The sequence below is a fragment of the Schistosoma haematobium genome, chromosome ZW (genome assembly GCF_000699445.3).
Source record: "Schistosoma haematobium chromosome ZW, whole genome shotgun sequence".
In the NCBI taxonomy this organism is placed as follows: domain Eukaryota; kingdom Metazoa; phylum Platyhelminthes; class Trematoda; order Strigeidida; family Schistosomatidae; genus Schistosoma; species Schistosoma haematobium.
In genome coordinates this window covers 541,270-560,559 of record NC_067195.1, presented here as the reverse complement: position 1 = coordinate 560,559, position 19,290 = coordinate 541,270, and the positions used below count along the sequence as shown (strand labels likewise).

The window sequence follows — 19,290 nt, the reverse complement described above, 5'->3', positions numbered from 1 at the left end:
ATTATTGGTGGAGAACGATTATGGTAAACCTCGAGTGTTCTCAACTTACTTTAGTAATTTGTATACCGTAAACATGCTCTCCCTCTCGGTTCATACAAACCCTAAACTCACACTCTGAACATTGTGATCATCATAGAAATTTCTTCTCAATCAGTTTTTCATCATGGCTCTACACTAATATATATATAAAGAGGATTAATCATAATCAAAGTAATTATTCGAAAACCAAGAAGTTGCTACGTTGCATAATATATGAAAAAGAGAAGGAACAGAATATTTTAATGGATGGTCAATAGAATAATAGTTATGTAAGAATCAAGAGATCAATGTTGAGTTTGCAAAGTTCAAAAAAATAACTAAATGGAAGAAGTACGAGAAACAGTTCTGCTGCAAGCATTCTTATACCGATGGCCAAGGTAGAGAAAGTGGTTGAACAAACTTCTTTACCATGCAAAGATTAGTTTTGTGAACATGGATTGCGATGGTTTCCGCAATGTGCAAAAGGCGCATTCGTAAACCATGTGGTAAATTTGATGGAATATGGTAGATAACTTTAAAAGCTTTATTCAGTTCAACTTGATGACCTGTGTCAACCCAAGTGAGTGAGGATAGAACTCTTAATCACTCTTACCTGTTCTTTGCTTAACCACGACGGATGGTGCTCTGTTATACGAACTTGCCGAATTTTACGTCCTATATAACTGGCTCCACAGGAGCAGTTGAATCGATAAATACACATGGATTTGGCGAATTCAGGCAGTCTTTATTGGTCGTTCTTATTGTGAGGTGGTTATAAAAGATAGCATTTATTCTGGCTGCATTAAATGCTTTTTGTACAGCTTTTCTTAATCTCTGACTAACAACTTCAGTAGTGTCATTTACGAATTGACGTTCGAGGTTTATGTCGAGGTATGAGCGGAGAGAGCGAACAGAGTAAGCGATTAGTCGGGCCTAGTTAGCGAAAACGTCTGGCACTCGATACTAGGTGTCGGACTACTTTTGTCCACACCCCTCCTATAGGGTCAAGTCTTCAAGAAAGGCACGCGAGAACTTCCCTTACCTATCAGATCTCCACAATTTAGGGTCCCCCTAATGGATTAGAATCACAGGATAGCTTCTTGGTGTGCATCAAACATCATAAACGTTTTCTAACCTTAAGGACTTCAGTACGAAGCTCTTCACACGCATACTCTATTCGAAATCGCTGAGGGATAACGATACAAACCAGTCTTCAAACATTAACTAAGATAGCATATGGAAAACAATTTCTTAGGAGATTGCATCTTTAATTTTGTTACCACTTTTTTTATCTAGTGGGCCTGTACTATTTGGGATAAAAAGTATCAAAACAGAAACTGGGAAAAAGTATTAAAATTGTTATTCATGTACAAAGAGAAAGTTCTTTGAACATTAGTGAACAGGAGAGACATAAGTCTTTGTCAATAATTCCAGTAACTGTTTTTTTATTAAAAGAATCAGGGTTAGATAAAGAGGAAGAATGTATCATAGATTTTGTAGCCAACTTGTCAGGATCATTAGAAGAGTCAGTATTGGATACAGGAAACTAAAATAGAGAAGAAAAACATAAATCCTTAAAAAATACATAAATGATTAACAAGTTACAGCAAATAAAGAACAAATACACACTAGGACGAAACGGCCGTCCAGTGCTTCAAGATGTTCTATGGTGATCTAGCTTCAATTGACTCATGACCTCGCCCCCAAATGCCCTGGTACGGCCGAGAGTGGGGAGAGTCCGCTCTCCCTCTCCAAATGCTCTCACATGGCCATGCGTATATAGCCTCTGCCAGGGAAGTCCTACTCACTGCCTTCTCGTGGCCAGTGTTGTTTACGAAAATGAGAGGACGAAAAGCGAATGTCCGGCGCTTTAACCAGATCCCAAACCAATGGTGCACATGGGCTCCAATATCCTGCGGGAACAAATGGCGTATGAACCAATTGTAGGTCACCGGCTACCATGGGACTACATCTCCTTGCGATGCTCCACTGCCTTGTGGATCAGACCTTTAGATCAAAGGCTCGGGATGTGGCCCTCTAAGAAAACCACCTGCTTCCGTCTGGGCACCCGGGCAGTATCACAGCCCACACACACACAAATATGGTGTGGCGCATATATATTTGGTGCCCTCTTGTACCAATATTTATGTGTTGAAATAAAATAAAATAAAAACCATGGAAATTATATTGTGATGAATGAAACTGACAAATTTAAGAATACTCAAATGTTTTCAGGAATAAAAAAATTTCATTTCAAGATCGAGAAGCGTATTAGTTATATGAATCATATATGGTCACTGACTTATAGAACAATAAGAATTTCTAATATAACATGAAAAATATTGACAACCTACATGACAGAAACTACATGTAATTTGAGAGTCATTTTCCAGAACAATTTTCGAAGATGTTCTGTATGGGGAAAAAAGACATTAGGATTAAAACAAATGAGTAAATTTCGAAAAGACATGCTATTTATCTATTTGATGACAAAAACTGATATATTTCGAAGATAGGGTTATTGACTTACTTCCTCCCAGTTGAGCGAGCATAGGCCGCCAACCAGCATTCTCTAACCCACTATGTCCTGCGCCTTCCTTTCTAGTTCTATCCCCAATATTTATTCATTTTTCTCATGTCTGTCTCCATTTCTCGGCGTAATGTGTTCTTTGGTCTTCCTTTTCTCCTTTGGCCTTGAGAATTCCAAGTGAGGGCTTGCCTTGTGACGCAGTTGGGTGCTTTCTTCAATGTGTGTCCTGTCTACTCCCAGTGCTTCTTTCTGATTTCTTCCTCCTCTGGAATCTAGTTTGTTCTCTCCTACAGTTGTTAATAAACACTTGTATCTTCTGAATGATGGCTTTCGTAGTTCTCCAAGTTTCCACCCCATACAGTAGAACTGCCTTGACATTTGTGTTGGAAACTCCGTTGGAGCCCCTCGGGGGGCTACTGCCGGTCCCAAGTTTGGATAATGGAGGAGGGTTGGGCATGGGGTTAGCGACCTAATCCCGTAGAAAACCAACTAGCTAAAAAAACGCTAGCCAGAATTACAACTACATAAATAAATGTAGTTTGATTAAACTGGAATCATTTAGTTGCCTAAATCATGAATAATGTAAACTTAAACGCTAGTAATTTATTGATTAGAATTTAAAAATGTAAAAAGTTGAACATGATAGATTACAGCTGTATAGTGTAAATCTGGTTACCATTTGTGTGACTAATTCGTTCCACTGAATCAAACAGTAATCGTATTGTACAGAGTACTAGATTCTAGATACTAAAATCGATCACAATGGTGTCGGTGTATACACTCTTTGTCTTCTCTTAAACTATGAGATTAAAATCTTTCTTTCCATCAACTAATTCCTTCTCACTATACTATGTCCTTATATGCAATCTTTTATATATTACCACCACTGGATCAACTACTTCTATGAATTTGGTGTTCATCTTGTTGTACTAATGAGATATGGCAACTTGGACCGATGCATATATGTGGCCGATCCTACATGGTAGCTGACTGACTGACAAGATTTTTGGGATATGATTTTTACATACCAGTTAAGGTATGTTATTTCACTAAATTATTTTAATAACTCAATCTGATATTGTATAGTATATGAAACAACAGAGACATAATAAATTTCCTTTGTATCATAAAGCTAATTACTTTATTTGCTCTTTTAAATTTACCTTGGAAACTTGAAATGTAAAATCACTCGAACATAACTCGATAAAATTTGATTGACCATAAAGCCTACAGATAATACATAACATTAGTTACTACTTGGTGATTAATCACATCCATGTACAGTATAACAATATGAAACACAAGTGGATAAAGTGAACTAACCTAAGAATAGTTCCAGTAGTCGATGGAAATCCACCAGTTTGCAATGTAGCTAAGAAATCTTGAGTTAATCTTTCCAATGTATTGACATTAGGATTTTTAAGAACAATTGATGTTAATGGATCATTGGGTGTAACAAATTCCAAATGCATAAAATGAGCGTATAAAGCTATTTCTTTCGCCAGAAAATCACGTAATGGTCTAACAATTGTTATATCTTGGTATCGTTCATCTAAGAATGACTATAATAAATTAAAGAAAACTTTTTATTGGTCATTTGATTAAAAGTGACAAAGAACTAATGCAAACTTGCGTCAGATCACACGCCAATAATGATCTATTGAACACTTATAACAGTGAAGTTAAATTTCACCCCATCACAGTTGCTAGGATGCGAGTTTAAAGTTCACAGTTTAGCAAGTTATCGATTTGGCTTGTAAACTATGATACTTCACTTCGATTTACCGCTTGTTTTCATTTATGGGCAATTTAAATCGTTGATTTAAGGGAATAAAAAGTGGGAAACGCGATATTACACAAACTACATGAAAAGATAAGATATAGACATTAATCAGTCGGTTTATTTACTTTAGTCAACCCAAAGAGTTGCAACGGTAGACTAGCTTGAAAACGCTGTAGAGATATGTGCACAATAATCAGATACGATTGTGATATTAAGGTAATGGGTGATGAATTTAAAATTTAAATCTCAGTACGAATACCGCGACTAACTGATATCCATACATGCCTAACTGCAGGGAATCAGAAAAGACGACACATCCCACCCCATATCTTAACAAAACATAGAGTTAAAACAAGAAATGAGCATCAGTTATTTATCAGTAGTTTCCAAAATATTCGGTGTGGGAGATGGAACAAGAAATAACGAACGATACTACAATAAAACAGCATACCACAAACTGTGAGTCGGGACTTAGTGTTCAATTTTGAATACATCGTAACAACAACACCTTGAAAGTTACATTATTTGACACCGAGAAATGGTGATGTTCTAATAAAGCGATCCGATAAGGCTGTGGGTATCGCATTACTAAATCTGTATGACCATAAAATTTTCATGAATATATCTGTACTAACTTGAGTACACACTTAAACCATATGATTTGTTCAGCCAAGGAATCCTTTTGACGAGCTTATTTTCGAAACTGTACAGCCGTATGGATATATAATCTAAACGTAATACTGCAGACGATATTACCTGGCTAAACTGCTACGAAAAACATTATATAGCCTCACTATGAATATCCTACACTAGCCATATATTATTACGCAACTTCATACACAAGTCACCTCGATAGACAAATCAGATACGGATACATTTATTTATCTACTTCTATGAAACTAAGTCCATCGGCCGTCTATCGTCTCCTGACGCATTCGAGAGCAACTCACAGGGTGGAACAGTAAAGGACGAAATTCCATCATAAGTAACATCCTCTATTTTACAACAGCTGGTTGACTATGATCATAAGGTTTTGTGACCAACATTCAAGATTATTAACGAAGTCGAACCGAATCCACCAAGAGGTTTACTCACATATTTTTGTACTAAAAGAGTATTAGAGATATAACATGAGACTAAAAATATGTGTACAAAAATAGTTTGTAAGGTTGTTAGTGTCAGTTTGTAGCTGTATCTTGGTGGAGTTTTGTTTTGTTGTAGCTGTATCTTCAACCATTAATCATCTCTTGCATGTCCTGTTGTCATTTGGGATCAGTTTAATGATTTAGTCTATATATATTAATTTATTTTACTCGTTATTAAGAACTAAACCATAAATACTACTCACTAGAAACATGAACATACTAACAACTAATATCTATCTACGAAATGATATTTATAAAAATATACTGTTATACAGCTTTTGAAAATAAAATTGTCGAAGACGAAATTTTTGTTGAAAGAAACCAATAAACCAATTCAGTTTGAAGAAAGGGACGATTGAATTTGTATCTATTGGATCAACACAAGTCACTGGAGTTAATTGGTACATTTCCCAATTAACCAGACAATTCCACCACCTTAAAACTTAGTAGAATGTTCAGTTTGGGGTTGTAGAGATTGTTAAATTCCATTAAAATTATCAATCGATCAATGTTAGACCAATATTCAAAACCTCGAGGCACTAGACGGCCGTTTCGTCCTAGTATGCGACTTCTTAGAAGTACGCATCTATGATCGCGGGACATAGACTGGATTAAAGCACGCTCAATGCACGATTGCTTTAATGCACACTGATTGGCCAATTCTTATCCAATCAGCACTAGTCGATACTTGGAGAATACTCTAGAATCTTCTCATGTAGAAACTATAAATATACTATCGTCTTTCCTATTGTGCTTCTTACTTCCATCTAACCTTGTTATTTGGAATATAATCTCTTTCCTGTCCAACCGTGTTCTGATTTGGGGACTTGTCGAGTGAATCGGTGTCCGAGAATACTAAGCAATAGGAATAGCTGGGTCATAACCGTAAGAAAGAGATTATAACAGCGGGATTGTGATTTTCAATGGTGGTCTAACACTGATCGGTTCATGATTTCAATAGAATGTAATAGAACTATATTTTATTTTATTTAAACACATAAACATTGGTACAAGGAGGCACCAAATAGATATGCACCACATAAATCATTCGATTTGTTTGAGGGTTGAGATACTGTCCAGGTGCCCTAACCGAGACAGATAGTTTCCTTAGAAGGGGCCACACTCAGAACCTTTGACTTAAAGGTCTGATCTACAAGGCAATGGAGCAACGTCATGAGATGCAATCCTATGGTAGCAGGTGACCAACAATAGATCTATACGCCATCTGTCCCTTCAGGATCCTGGAGTCCATGTGCACTATTGGTTTGAAATCAAAGTTTTCCAACTCTCTTAGATGGATCCTGCATATCCATCAACCTGGTTAAAGTGCTGGACATTCACTTTTTGTCCTCTTAATTTCGTAAACAATAGTAATACCGCAAGAAGGCAGTGAGTGAGACTTCCTTGGCAGTGATTGTACACACTTGGCCAAGTGAGGGGCATTTGGAGAGGAAGAGCTGATTCTCTCCCCACTCTTGTCCGTACCAGGGTATTTGAGGGCAAAATGATAATATACACTAAACAAACAATTGTCATTTAATGAACTTATTAATCAAAAAAGGTAACAATAAGAAAAACATTATTATTATACTATAATCACTTACTGTTTGTATACTGCTATGATTTCCACGACCTTCTATAATTTCTAATAAATATTTCACTGTAACTCTATTACTACATTCACCTAAAACTAGATATTTACAATTAAGTTTTCTTGCACAATCAATTAATAAATTTAATCGATAATAATTATGAAATCGTTGTTGACTACTAAGTAATGAAGATGTCAATTTACTTGCCCATTTATTCATTTCTGAAATCTTCACAAACAATCAATTCATAAAGAAAAGAGAAAGAATATCAATTTACTTCATTCATGGAAATATTATGATATTCAAGATGACTATTCTTCATGTTATTTGTAATGAATTTTAAATTATCTTCTGAATCATATGGTTCTTTCAATGAAAGCGTAAAAGATAATATACAACTTATTCACATACCAATTAGATGAAAGACTTTTGGGATCATCCTTCTAGTTCGTTTCTTTATTCCATTATCATTATTACTCTAAAAATTACATTATCTATATTATTATAAAAAGGTAATCATTACTTGTATGATTAAGTTTAATAAGGTAGATGAATTTTGACCGCCAGAATATGCTATAGCCATATTATTATTATTACTACTACTATTATTCATTTGAGTAGTTCTTAGTTTATATTTTCCAAATATCATATTGATTTTATGTAAACAATGATGAATAAAACATGATCTAATTTATAAAGATAAAAAATTTAAATTACTTGCATAAAGATGGATCATCTTTTCTTATTAATACAGATGATTGTGATTGACATTTAATACAATAGGATAGTCTATTTGAATAAAAGTTCAATTCGATTGATTACCTTTCATTCTTTTTAATGATTGAATTGAATACACAAGAACAATCTTCGTCTTCTTCTTGACTACACATTAGATGATGATTGTCTAGATGAATAAGAAGCAACTACTACAATTGAATTTTACAAAGGATTGATATCTGAAAATGTAAAGTTTCAAATAGTAGATATAGAATATATACACATAATATTAGTACAATCTCCACAAAAACCCATCTGATATTAATCAACATTTGCTCACTAGTGACTGGCTTCACGAGGTATATCCTGGAGTTCTAGTGAGAAGTAGTGACCAGTGGAGTTCAACCAGGTCTGTTGTGAGATAGTAATAGTGGATGTGTCGCTCAATTCCGTGGATTAGTTGAAGTTAGAAATTAACACCGTTGGATGCTGGCTCAGTGGTCTAATGGTCGAGTGCTCGGGCGCGAAGCCAGTAGGTTCTGGGTTCGAGACTCGCAGGGGGCGAGATCGTGGATGCGCACTGCTGAGGAGTCCCACAATAGGACGAAACGGCCGTCCAGTGCTTCCTGCTTTTCCATGGTGGTCTAGCTTCAACTGACTCATGATCTTAACCATTGAAATTACATAACATATTTATTTATTTGAATACATAAATATTAGTACAAGAGGGCACCAAATAGATATGCCCTGCTTCGGTTTGGGCACCCAGGCAGTATCACAGCCCTCACACAAATCAAATGAGATTTGTGTGTCGCATATGTATTTGGTGCCTCTTTGTACCAATATCTATGTGTTAAAATAAAATAAAAAATAGATATGCGCCACACGAAACAATGAGAATTCGAAGAGAAAAGAAAAAGAAGAACAATAACGACCACAGATTAGTGTAAGGTAGTGTAATAATAATAAATAATAATAATAATAATAATAGTAATAGTAATAATAATAATAACAATAATAATAATGGGGGAAACGGAAAGGTACAATCGGAAGAAATCTATCAGTGAAGGAAGAAACAATCATTCTTTTTTTAATGAAGTAAAAGGTTACAGCAGGATCGCTACTGGCTTCTATTCTGAGCCATATCTGATAACGTCTCTAGTCATTGTGTTGTACCATCTCTTTAGGACCCCAGCCAGGGAGTCGTAAAGGACAAACAGAAGCCATCCCTTTGTAGCTTTCTTTCATACCACGACACCATGTCATACACTGACCACCTCTCCGCTTTTTACAACCAGTCCAAGAGTTGGCAAATAATGCACGACGTGGAATTTTCTGGGATGAACAAATTTGATGAAATGTCGATATTTATGGAAAATACTTGTCTTGCTTCGATCAACACATGATATAAGGTACAATTCATTAGGGAAAAAAAAACTTTTATAGGTGTCAGGGGTATAGAATTGTTAAGAATGGAATTATGGTAGTAAGACTACAAAATAAACTATCTACCGCTGATAATGTACAAATATACACTGATCCGTAAGATGATGGTACATCAATACTAAGATAAAGAGTCAAAGTAATAGTAGTATCAATAATTTTATCTAATATTCGACATGGAGAGTATTGTTCAATGGAAATAAATGAGATATCTGAGAAGAAATATTAAAGCTCAATATCTAGCAAAAGATAAAAAACAAATACTTTCCAGCTGACTTCGGGTTACAAGTAGTGGCCACAATTATCACACAGACCCCAACCACCTAGTCTGCATTGATGTGTAGACATAAGAGTGGCTGTTTGATGCACTTGCCTTTGATTTGTTGAACAACCTTGTGATGATGGATTATAATCCAGAGGGTTATGTCTAGACTTATTGATATACCAGATGTCCTAATTAAACATGTTTTCATTGTTCTAAACCCTCAGTCAAATTAGACAAGATTGTTCAATGTAGGCACAATCATCAATAGTTTTCTAGAAACGGCTGTGCAAGAATTGGATGGTGATAGTATAGGTTAAGTACCGTATAAAGGCTACGCGACTCACAGCATGTAATTATCTTTTTATTATGCGATGAAATATAGGCTCTCCACGTCGCAGTTGGAAGGTAAGAGATTGGCGTCCGTAATTACGGCATTTTCTTTGCACCATCTTTTACAAAACTACCAAGAATCTATGCTTAAATTCGCTCTGCGATGAGGTTTACGACCATAATTCGCGATTATCATTGGGACTCCAGACAAAAAGCATGAAATTAACAAGGCTTAGTCGCATAGTGAGTTATATTAAGGGTTAAATGGGTTTTTATTTACCCCATTCTATCCATTTTTCAACCTAATCCCATGCTAATTACCGTTACCGCCAGAAGTATCTGAAGTATGTTATTTATAATACCATCATCTTAAGTAGGTAGCTAGCTTAGCTGATTTATTGCACAGCCTGGCCTAATGAAGTTTATGGACACGAAATCTATCTGTTGTAGAGATGACCCATGATTAATTTTCAGATCATACATTAAGGACGATGGATACATCTTCAATATGTACGCATTCGGCTTTCTGAGTAAGACTGCTTTTATTGTTTCTACACAATCTCGCAGAGATAAGCGTTCAAACTAAATGCCCCATACAAACTCTTAGTCAATATTATAATAAGTCTAGCAGCTAAAGGAAATAATTCACTTAGCCCCAAATTATTCAGTTTCCGAATATTCATCGATAACTTGAATGAGGCATTGATGTTATCTTATCGTCTAACAGTAGAAGACTTTTAGTGACATCTTGGTATGAATCAATGACTTAGATGAATTTTATATTTTCCTATAAATCTTTGATATACAGTTAATGTCTATCCATTTTTCCCATTTATTCATTTCACTTTTAGGTTTTACCATCTTTGTACTTTCAACGATATATTGCTTGTCCACTGCTGGATTAGGAGGCATTTTAACTACTTAATAGCTTTTACGACATTGTTTATCAAAAACGACATGATTTAGAAGTAAAATAGGGCGAAATGGTTGATTTTTAGATGGTGATTTTATGTGAAAGATAATCCCACAAAGATTTTTCCTTCTTTTCTTTATTCCAAATAAACTCCCAATCAAATCACTTAATTGTTGAATCATTTAATAACAGTCGCTCCTAGATCGTTTAAAAACGCTATGGATTTTATTCATGGTGTTCTTAGATTGTTGTTTCGAGACGTTTTACCGACTCTTAAGGATAGTTTGCATCAATATCATAAGAGCCATATGAAATAACTTTAAGAAGCATTCCTGACCTATTTAATGATCCACGTATAAACTAATATTCCCACGAATGTATCTATGGTAAAAGCAGTCTGCTTTAGGACAATAATACTCAACGGCTTTCCTAAGTGCCTTCCGACAAGCAACTTCATCCTACTCGTTAAAGCTGTCACGTTTGGAATGTTCCTTTGAGATGTATTAGCGTCCTTGAGATGGAGCTCTAATTCGGGTTGATTTGCACTGCAACTGGACACGGAGTACTTAAGACCTTTTATTTGTGATTCTATTTGACGTTGAAACGCTTTGTCGTGCGTTTTGATTTGTTTGTAGAGGTCACTTTCAGGTTAGTGGATTCCCTATTTTTAGCAGGTGACGATTTCGCAACTATGATGTCAAGCTTCAAAGCTAGATCGACAATGAAAACTACATGATCTGTTGTACACGATAGACCAGAGTCTTCTGGATCACTCACGTCGTCAAAAAGCGCGAGTACAATTTTCAGCACCTTGATTGCATTTTGACAGATGGATTTTCATGAGCAACATACTTTGCACGAACATCGTGAAACCGATCTGCAACACAATTTATTTGTGGTAGGAGTTAGTCCAATCAGTGTTTTGTGGTACCATAAATTGCAGCCGTCACAATGTATTACATTCTTTAACTGGAAGCAACAGGTTGGTCAACCACAACTACCATTTGTTCTCACCATTTATGTGAAGAGACGTCCTAGAAACGTATACACAAACAAAAAGGACACTAGGAGACACAACCTTTTGTAAGGCAAAAGAAGAACAAGTACATAGACGTATGGGAAGTCTTGTGACTTGATTGGCACACTCACTGATCAGGTTGAGTCCGTTCGAAATATATCACCACTGTTCAATGTCATGAGGCAGCTTAACTTCTGCAAACTAAGCTATTAGTTCAAAGACATCGTGAACTATAGTTAAAAATTCTGAGTTGCCTGTGTACGAGTCAGGATACTTCTTGAGTGACTCCCCAACTAACCACATACTGCTTGGTTTTATTCTGATGATCGATTTTTTTAATCATGAGGCGGTCTGGATCAACGTCCTGCGATTTGCTTTGGATTTACATGTGTATGTCGACCATGACTGTGCGCATGGGCTTAGGGTTGAGTAACACCTTCAAGGTCGGGTGAACAAGTTGTGTAGAGATCGGGTTGTTACTGCTTGCAACTTCACAGGGCAGAGGTACCAGTTGAGTTTACTTCTGAACCTGTCTGAAACTTAGGGGACTTGATACATAGAGAACATTTAATGAGGCTATGGCTCTTTCACGAAATTTCAAAAGACCAGTTTTTTAACTACGCCTGGAGCTTCTCTGGGACTACTGCCGGTCCCAAGCTCGGATAAAGGAGGAGGGTTGGGCATAGGGTTAGAGACCCCATCCCGTAGAAAACTAACTCGCTAAAAAACGCTAACCAGTAAGTAACTGTTTTTATGCCATTGCTACCGGTTGCTGGTTAGAAAATTTTAGGCTGTGCAAATCTGTTTTATTGCGGGATGTAGATTCGATAAGCTGAGCATTATTAATCTGGAGTTTACGGTTATTTTGTTGTCTTTTCTCTTGGATTCGGTAGTTTTAAACTAAGAGGTTTGGGAGTGTTTATCAACTTTGCAAACGAATGCCTGTGTCGGTGAATCAGATCCCATTAAATAGAGCCGGATTTGGTTTTGCAATATGAGGATAGCTACCAGTACCCATCGAAAGGGTTTTTAACTAACATCTTGCAGCATCCAAGAGGCTAAAAGGGACTGCAGGAGCAGGAACCCTTCGTAAAGATGAGGCTTTTTTGATACTTTAACTGAATATGAGACGAAATTCATGATGAACATCGGGCCATCTAACATTTGGTCCTTTTTGAGACCATCTTGCTCCACGCTGCTTTTAATAAACGGTTCAAACCCCGTTTCGCACAAAAAGCTTTAGGGGTTGTAAGTTATGAACAACCCTCATATGTGGCCGGCAATTAGATAAATAAATTTATCAATTGAGTGAGTCACTTCATAAGAACATATAGTGAAAATGTCATGAATGAATATTTAAAGCCAGCTTACCAGGATGATCCGCTACCGTTTCGGGAAAACGGATGTTATTTCTCGAAATCATCCCAATCTCCCAATTTTGTGGAAAATTTGACCCGTCTCAGGGAAGCCGCTACAGAAACTTTAGGGGAGACGACACGCAAACCTCAAATTTTCGGGTTTTCCCCCAAAGTTGGGAGATTGGGATTGTACAGACAGCTTAGTGAAAGGTATTTTGATCGAGATTTCACCTCCTATCATCCTGTAAAGAAGTTTAGTTTACATGCTTCTGGTCGTTTTGCATAAATGTCCTTCTTCTTCTATCTCCTTACAAAAGGGTGTGTCTCCTAGTATCCTTTTTTGTTTGTGTATATACACAAAGACTTCATAGAGACGTATATACATCAGGACAAATGATAGTTGTGGTTGACTAACCTGTTGCTTCCAGGTTAGGGATGGAGTACGTCGCGACGGCTGCAATGAATGGTATCATAAAAAGCTCGCTGATCTAAAAAAAGTTCCCTCTATATAACGCGTACGGTGAGACCGTAATTTATGGGCGACCTTTTAGCGACGTTGAAGTGGCCTTGAGAATGTTCACCTACCTGTTAGAGCTAAATGAGAGTTATAAACCCGTGTAAAGAGTAAGGATTGTGATTTACAGTTAGTTGTTAGGATCTAGATTTAAAGTTTTCATCACAAACTGACATAAGCTAAAATCCCTAAACACTTTTTAACCAGATTAATGAACTTTGCGCCCAATACAAACGCGCGCTCTATTTAAAAGGACAGTGGTATTCTTTCTCGTTGAGTTAATTAACTGTTTTGATCGTAAATTACGCATCAAAACTACTGTTTACACTTTAATTGCATCTACCCTAGTTAAAGTGATATTTTATTGTGTTTTTCGATTTTGCTTCTGTGTATTTATTGCATCGAAGCATACTTGGTCGACTTTTACTTGGTTTATTTAGTTAAGGTTTGAAAATCCTTTTACATATCCTGTTTTTGTCACCGTTCTAGTTGATTTTCAAGATGGCTAGGTCTACTCATAAATGTGGACAACCATACTGCTTATTTCCCGTGGATGAAGGGATGCAATGTGATGAGTGTAATAAGTGGTTCCATAAGATGTGCACCCGATTAAGCCCCACTGCATATAAAAGGTGCTCAAAGCCCAACTCTCATTGGCTTTGTAGTTTTTATTGCTCGAGCAAAACATTGCTTATCCAGGAAGCAATTAGTCTCCTGGTGTTGGCTAATAAGAAGGTTGATGAGGGCTGTACTGATAACATTGGTACGGATGGCGAAGATTGCGTTAGTGTCGTAAGTGCTATCACGGCGCAAGCTAGACATCTACCTGTGCAACCCGCAGTTAAACGTTCTCCCCGAAACGATCAGTGAGTGACACGTCATTAGACGTTGGTGGCCATATTGCTACAGCAGCAACCGGTGACCCAGATAAAACAATTACTGTCCCGAGTTGTTCTAATGTAGACGTTTCGACTGATGGAAAATGGATGACGCGAAAACGCAGGAGAGTAGGAAAGATAGCTAAAACTAATGACTGTTTACTTGGTAAGTCCTTGGTGGACTCTCAGACCAATCCGCCAAAGTCTCATAGTAAAACTTCGTCTGACATTGTTGTTAGTCATTCGCTTGACTCCCAGGACTCTGTTAAAATAAAAACTAATCGTAAGCTACCAGTAGTTAAAATACAGGATCTAACGTCACGGTCGAAAGCTGTGAACACAGTTTCAAAAGAAGCTAAACCCATCCCTAGTTTAATTATTTGGAATCTAGAGGAGTCGAAAGACAACGACCCTGCTAAAAGACACGCACATGACCTGCAGTTAGTGGAGTCTGTGGTGAGGAATGTACTACCTGAAGAGGTTTCAGGGGTACATATTACAAAAGTAATACGACTTGGTAAATGGGTTGGAGGCGAAACCCAACCACGAAGGATCCTGAAGCTGGTTCTCGGGAGTTTCGAAGAAAGAGACATATTATTGAAAAGCGCACTAAAAACTCGTGCCTCAAATATCCGTATTCGACCAGATTGGCCGCTTGAGGATCGAATCAAGTGGAAGAATGCTCTTACGGAGTTGAGGACTCGCAAATTAAATGGCGAAAATAACCTTACCATTAAGGGTTTTCGGGTAGTCAGGTCTTGGAAGCCAATGCTTCCGAGGCCTGTATGGGTAGAACGATTGATCTCCAAAACACCTTAAGTGTGTGCTACACGAACGCTCGTAGTCTTAGAAATAAAACGTCTGAGCTAAGTCTGATGGTGCAAGAATTATGTCCCGATATAATCGTTGTTACAGAAACTTGGTTCACCGTTGATATAGACTGTTCTCCTTTCATTGCTGGTTATATCTGTATCAGAAGTGATAGAGTTTCAAGTCGCAAGGGGGAGGTATAATATTTTACGTTAGGGATCACTTTCGTATACAATCAACCATATCGGAGGCTCATATCAGTAGCACATGTGAGGTTGCATGTTGTAAGATTAAATCTAGAAATGGGTTAGTGACTATAGGGGAATATACCGTAGTCCGTCTTGTCTGGCTGACGACTTTATCCTAAGACATATCTGTTCTTGGAGTATGGCAGAATGTTGTCTCATCATTGGGGACTTCAACGCACCGCATATCAACTGGATAGAGCTTACAGCTCCAGGTAGTGGTTTCGATAGCGACCGTTTATCTACCGTTATTCAGTGTGCACTTGTACAATGTATCACAAAACCGACACATATTGATTTGCAACATGTTCCGTCACTGCTGGATCTCGCCCTCACCCACCACTGTGAGGATGTCTTTGATATCCAGCACCTTCCTCCACTAGTGAACAGTGATCACGTTGTAATTCACTTTAAGTTTAGGACGCATGGTATACAATTCGTATCTGCTCCACCCCGTCCCAATATCTGGCGAGCTAATATTCCGGAAATCAGAAACCGTGCTATCTTGACCGATTGGTCGGTCGACGCGGATGGATTGATCGAAGACGAATGGAATAAGTTTAAGGCTACATTCGAGTTCGTAACGTCGCCGTTTATCCCATGGTCAGCACGTAAGCTATCACATTGCCCTCCATGGATTAATAAGGAAACCCGGAAGCTGTTAAAGCGTAGGAAACATTTCTGGGACTTATTCTTGTTGACAGGTCATGCACCATTTAAGCGTGAGTATCAAAAATACCGTAATATCTGTAAGAAAACCATAGCGAAATCCCGTACCACTTACGAACGACAGTTAGTATATGATATCCGTACTTGTCCGAAACGATTGTTTTCGTATGTTAAACGGCAAATGAAACGTAGTGATGGTATTCCCCGTTGCTGTTACACGAAAATTCAGAATTACTAGCTGAATCAGATCGAGCAAAAGCTGAGACTTTTTCAGATTATTTTAGCGAAGTCTTCTCTACGTTTATTGTAACAAATACTTGTCCCACTCACACCGAGATACCAACCATTGAATCTGTACAGGTGACTGAGGAAACTGTCCTTCCGTTGATAACTAACCTCAAACCTGGTAAGATACCGGGCCCTGACGGGTTACATCCACGGTTGCTATCATCTCTTGCGGACATTATTTCAAAACCGCTTGCGACACTCTTCAACATGTCCCTCTCACTCGCTCAACTCCCTAGAGATTGGAAGGACGCTATAGTTAGTCCTATATTTAAGGACGGTCAGCGACAGATAGTATCCAACTACCGGCCTGTCAGTCTAACTAGCATAGTCGTTAAGTTACTCGAAAAGATAATTCCGGTTAGGTTGCTAAGCCACATAGATTCACACAATCTGTTAGCTCCTGAGCAACACGGATTTCGTAACAAGCGTTCTTGCTTGACTAACTTGCTTATTGCGAGGGAGGATTGGACAGCAGCCCTAGATCACGGTCTGTCTGTCGACGTGATATTCATAGATTTTAGCAAAGCGTTTGACAAGGTTTCACACGTAGGTCTTATGCAGAAGCTCACGAGCTTCGGAATAATAGGTACTGTACATGAGTGGATAGGAAATTTCTTATGTGACCGCAGACAGAGAGTTAGAGTCAATGGAATGCTATCCGATTGGAAGCCGGTCAAAAGTGGTGTACCCCAAGGCACCATCTTAGGCCCTCTGCTCTTCCTTCTCTACGTTAATGAGTTACCACTGTTACTTAGGTCGTCGACATTATTGTTTGCAGATGATGTAAAAATCTGGAGAACAATAAAATGTGCGGCTGATCATGTGGATCTTCAAGCTGACTTAGACAATTTAGTTAGATGGGCTCGAGAGTGGGGCTTAGAAATCAATGCTAGGAAGAGTGTACTAATGCACGTCGGTCACGGTAATAGTTACCGTTACACTATTGAGGGTAAACCTCTTCCATGCGTTCAAGAGCATAAGGACTTAGGAGTAATATTAAGTCATGACTTAAAAACAACTGCGCATTGCAAAGCAGCCGCTGTCAAAGGTTTTCGTGCGTTATGGTCACTTCGCCGAGCGTTCAAATCTTTTGACGAGGAAACGTTTCGAATTTTATATCCCATATATGTTAGACCACATTTAGAGTACTGTATCCAAGCAGCTAGCCCGTGTCTAGTAAAGGATACTAACTCCCTTGAGCGTGTCCAGCGTGTGGGAACGAAATTAGTGAAGGGTCTTTCTAGACTCCCCTACGACGAGCGCTTAAAACGCCTAAATCTTTTCCCCTTATCGTATCGTAGGACACGAGGTGACCTTATATTGCCATTTCGTATCTTTAATTATGATTTGGGTGTTAATATGTCTTATCTCTTTGCTCCCTCCAGCACTAATAATCTCCGAGGTCATAGCAAGAAGGTTCATAAACCACGATCTAATAAACTTAAAGTGGGATCCCGTTTTTCTCATCGAGTAGTCAATCATTGGAACGCCTTACCCGAACAAGTGGTATCAGCCCCATCAGTGAATACTTTCAAGGAAAAGCTGGACCTTCACTGGAAAGCAATGTGTCAGGATTAACACAGGTTCATCAACCTACTATCCTTAATATTGAAGACTGAAGACGGAAGACTGAAATCCAATACCTGTTATCCTAAACCTGATTGGTTCGCCCATAAATTACAGTCTCGCCATAAAATTCACAGCTATTTAGAATGCTGGTCTTCCCGGTTTCCCACATTGTTTGAACGTTCCATGTACCTATAAAAAATTTTGCTCTGGTTGTTAGGAGGGGCATCGGCCTAGTGTCTTCCTAAGGAACTCGGCTTTCACCATGAAGCGTCATAATTCTTCTAAATGATGACCTTCTAACTCTCAGGGCAGAGTTAAAATGGTTTGAATTATTTTTTCTGGTAAGCGTTTTTTAGCGAGTTAGTTTTCTACGGGATGGGGACGCTAACCACATGCCCAACCCTTCTTTACCCGGGCTTGGGACCGGCAGTAACTCTAGAAGAGCTACAGGCGGAGTTTTAGAATGCTAGGTATGTAACAGTATCAAAAATCATTACGTGTAACTTTACTAATGCAAGTTTGTCTTCCTTATTGCAGGACAACAGAAAGTGAACGTATTAGAAGAAGAAGAACAAAGCTTGCGCAAACTAAACCTGCTGGATGATGAGTAAAACTATTTTGTAATAGACTTCTCTTTTTGTACAAAAACCGCGTATTTCAATTTTCTAATATATCTCTGTTGTGCTCGCACGCCGTGTTCTCACTTGAGTGGCATCTGCCAGTCCTGACTGTTGTGTTGTGTTTCAGATTGCTCCTGCCTGCAAGTAAACGCTAATAATACGTGCTACAATTGATGATGGAGGTGTTTATGTCAAAACATGATGAACCCCAGCCATCCCTGGCAAGTTAACAGTCAACACAACCCCTCGCCAACCGCCACTGTTAGGAGTCTCATCAGACTATGATATCTGGAAAATTAGAGTAATGACGTGCCTACGTCGAGTTCCAACTTTGGAACACTTCGACTACCTTCTGTCCTACTTAGATGACGAAGCAGTGAAACGAGCGGCAGCTAACGGCTTTACTACGTGCAATCCACCATCTCAAAATTGGAAGATTTTAGATGAATGTTTTTCTTTGAAGGTGGATACCCAGCAGACAGTCATCCAATTTTTGTCTCGCCACCAGAAACCTCATGAAAGCCCATCGACTATCTTCACTCATTACGGCAGATAGCAACCCAGGCATTCCCTAGCCTGGACATC

The 19,290-nt window shown here is 38.2% G+C and overlaps 1 protein-coding gene across 2 annotated transcripts; it reads right to left on the bottom strand.

Moving 5' to 3' along the window:
• Nucleotides 1-1,219: 1,219 nt before the first annotated feature.
• CTU2_1 (Cytoplasmic tRNA 2-thiolation protein 2) lies at nt 1,220-18,345 on the bottom strand. Of its 2 annotated transcripts, XM_051210136.1 has the most exons (12): nt 18,160-18,345; nt 13,755-13,814; nt 13,528-13,706; nt 7,891-8,024; nt 7,786-7,857; nt 7,592-7,754; nt 7,480-7,546; nt 7,346-7,434; nt 7,081-7,296; nt 3,872-4,110; nt 2,373-2,430; nt 1,220-1,564 (listed from the first exon to the last, which is right to left on the bottom strand). In XM_051210136.1, exons 4-12 carry the CDS (start codon nt 7,956-7,958, stop codon nt 1,382-1,384), a joined length of 1,155 nt encoding a protein of 384 aa, XP_051070095.1. In that variant the 5' UTR covers nt 7,959-8,024; nt 13,528-13,706; nt 13,755-13,814; nt 18,160-18,345; the 3' UTR covers nt 1,220-1,381. The 2 variants fall into 2 exon arrangements, with proteins under 2 accessions (XP_051070095.1, XP_051070096.1); XM_051210137.1 differs by lacking the exon at nt 18,160-18,345 and having other exon boundaries at nt 7,081-7,434; nt 7,891-13,836.
• Between the last annotated feature and the right edge of the window lie 945 nt (nt 18,346-19,290).

Excerpts from the sequence above, each read along its gene's own strand:
- CTU2_1 (XM_051210136.1), bottom strand. The coding sequence starts at position 7,958 with ATGTGTAGTCAAGAAGAAGACGAAGATTGTTCTTGTGTATTCAATTCA. Across the intron at positions 7,435-7,479 it reads AAAAGTCTTTCATCTAATTG|AACCATATGATTCAGAAGAT; the intron begins GTATGTGAATAA and ends TTTCATTGAAAG. Across the intron at positions 1,565-2,372 it reads TTACATGTAGTTTCTGTCAT|TTTCCTGTATCCAATACTGA; the intron begins GTAGGTTGTCAA and ends TCTCTATTTTAG.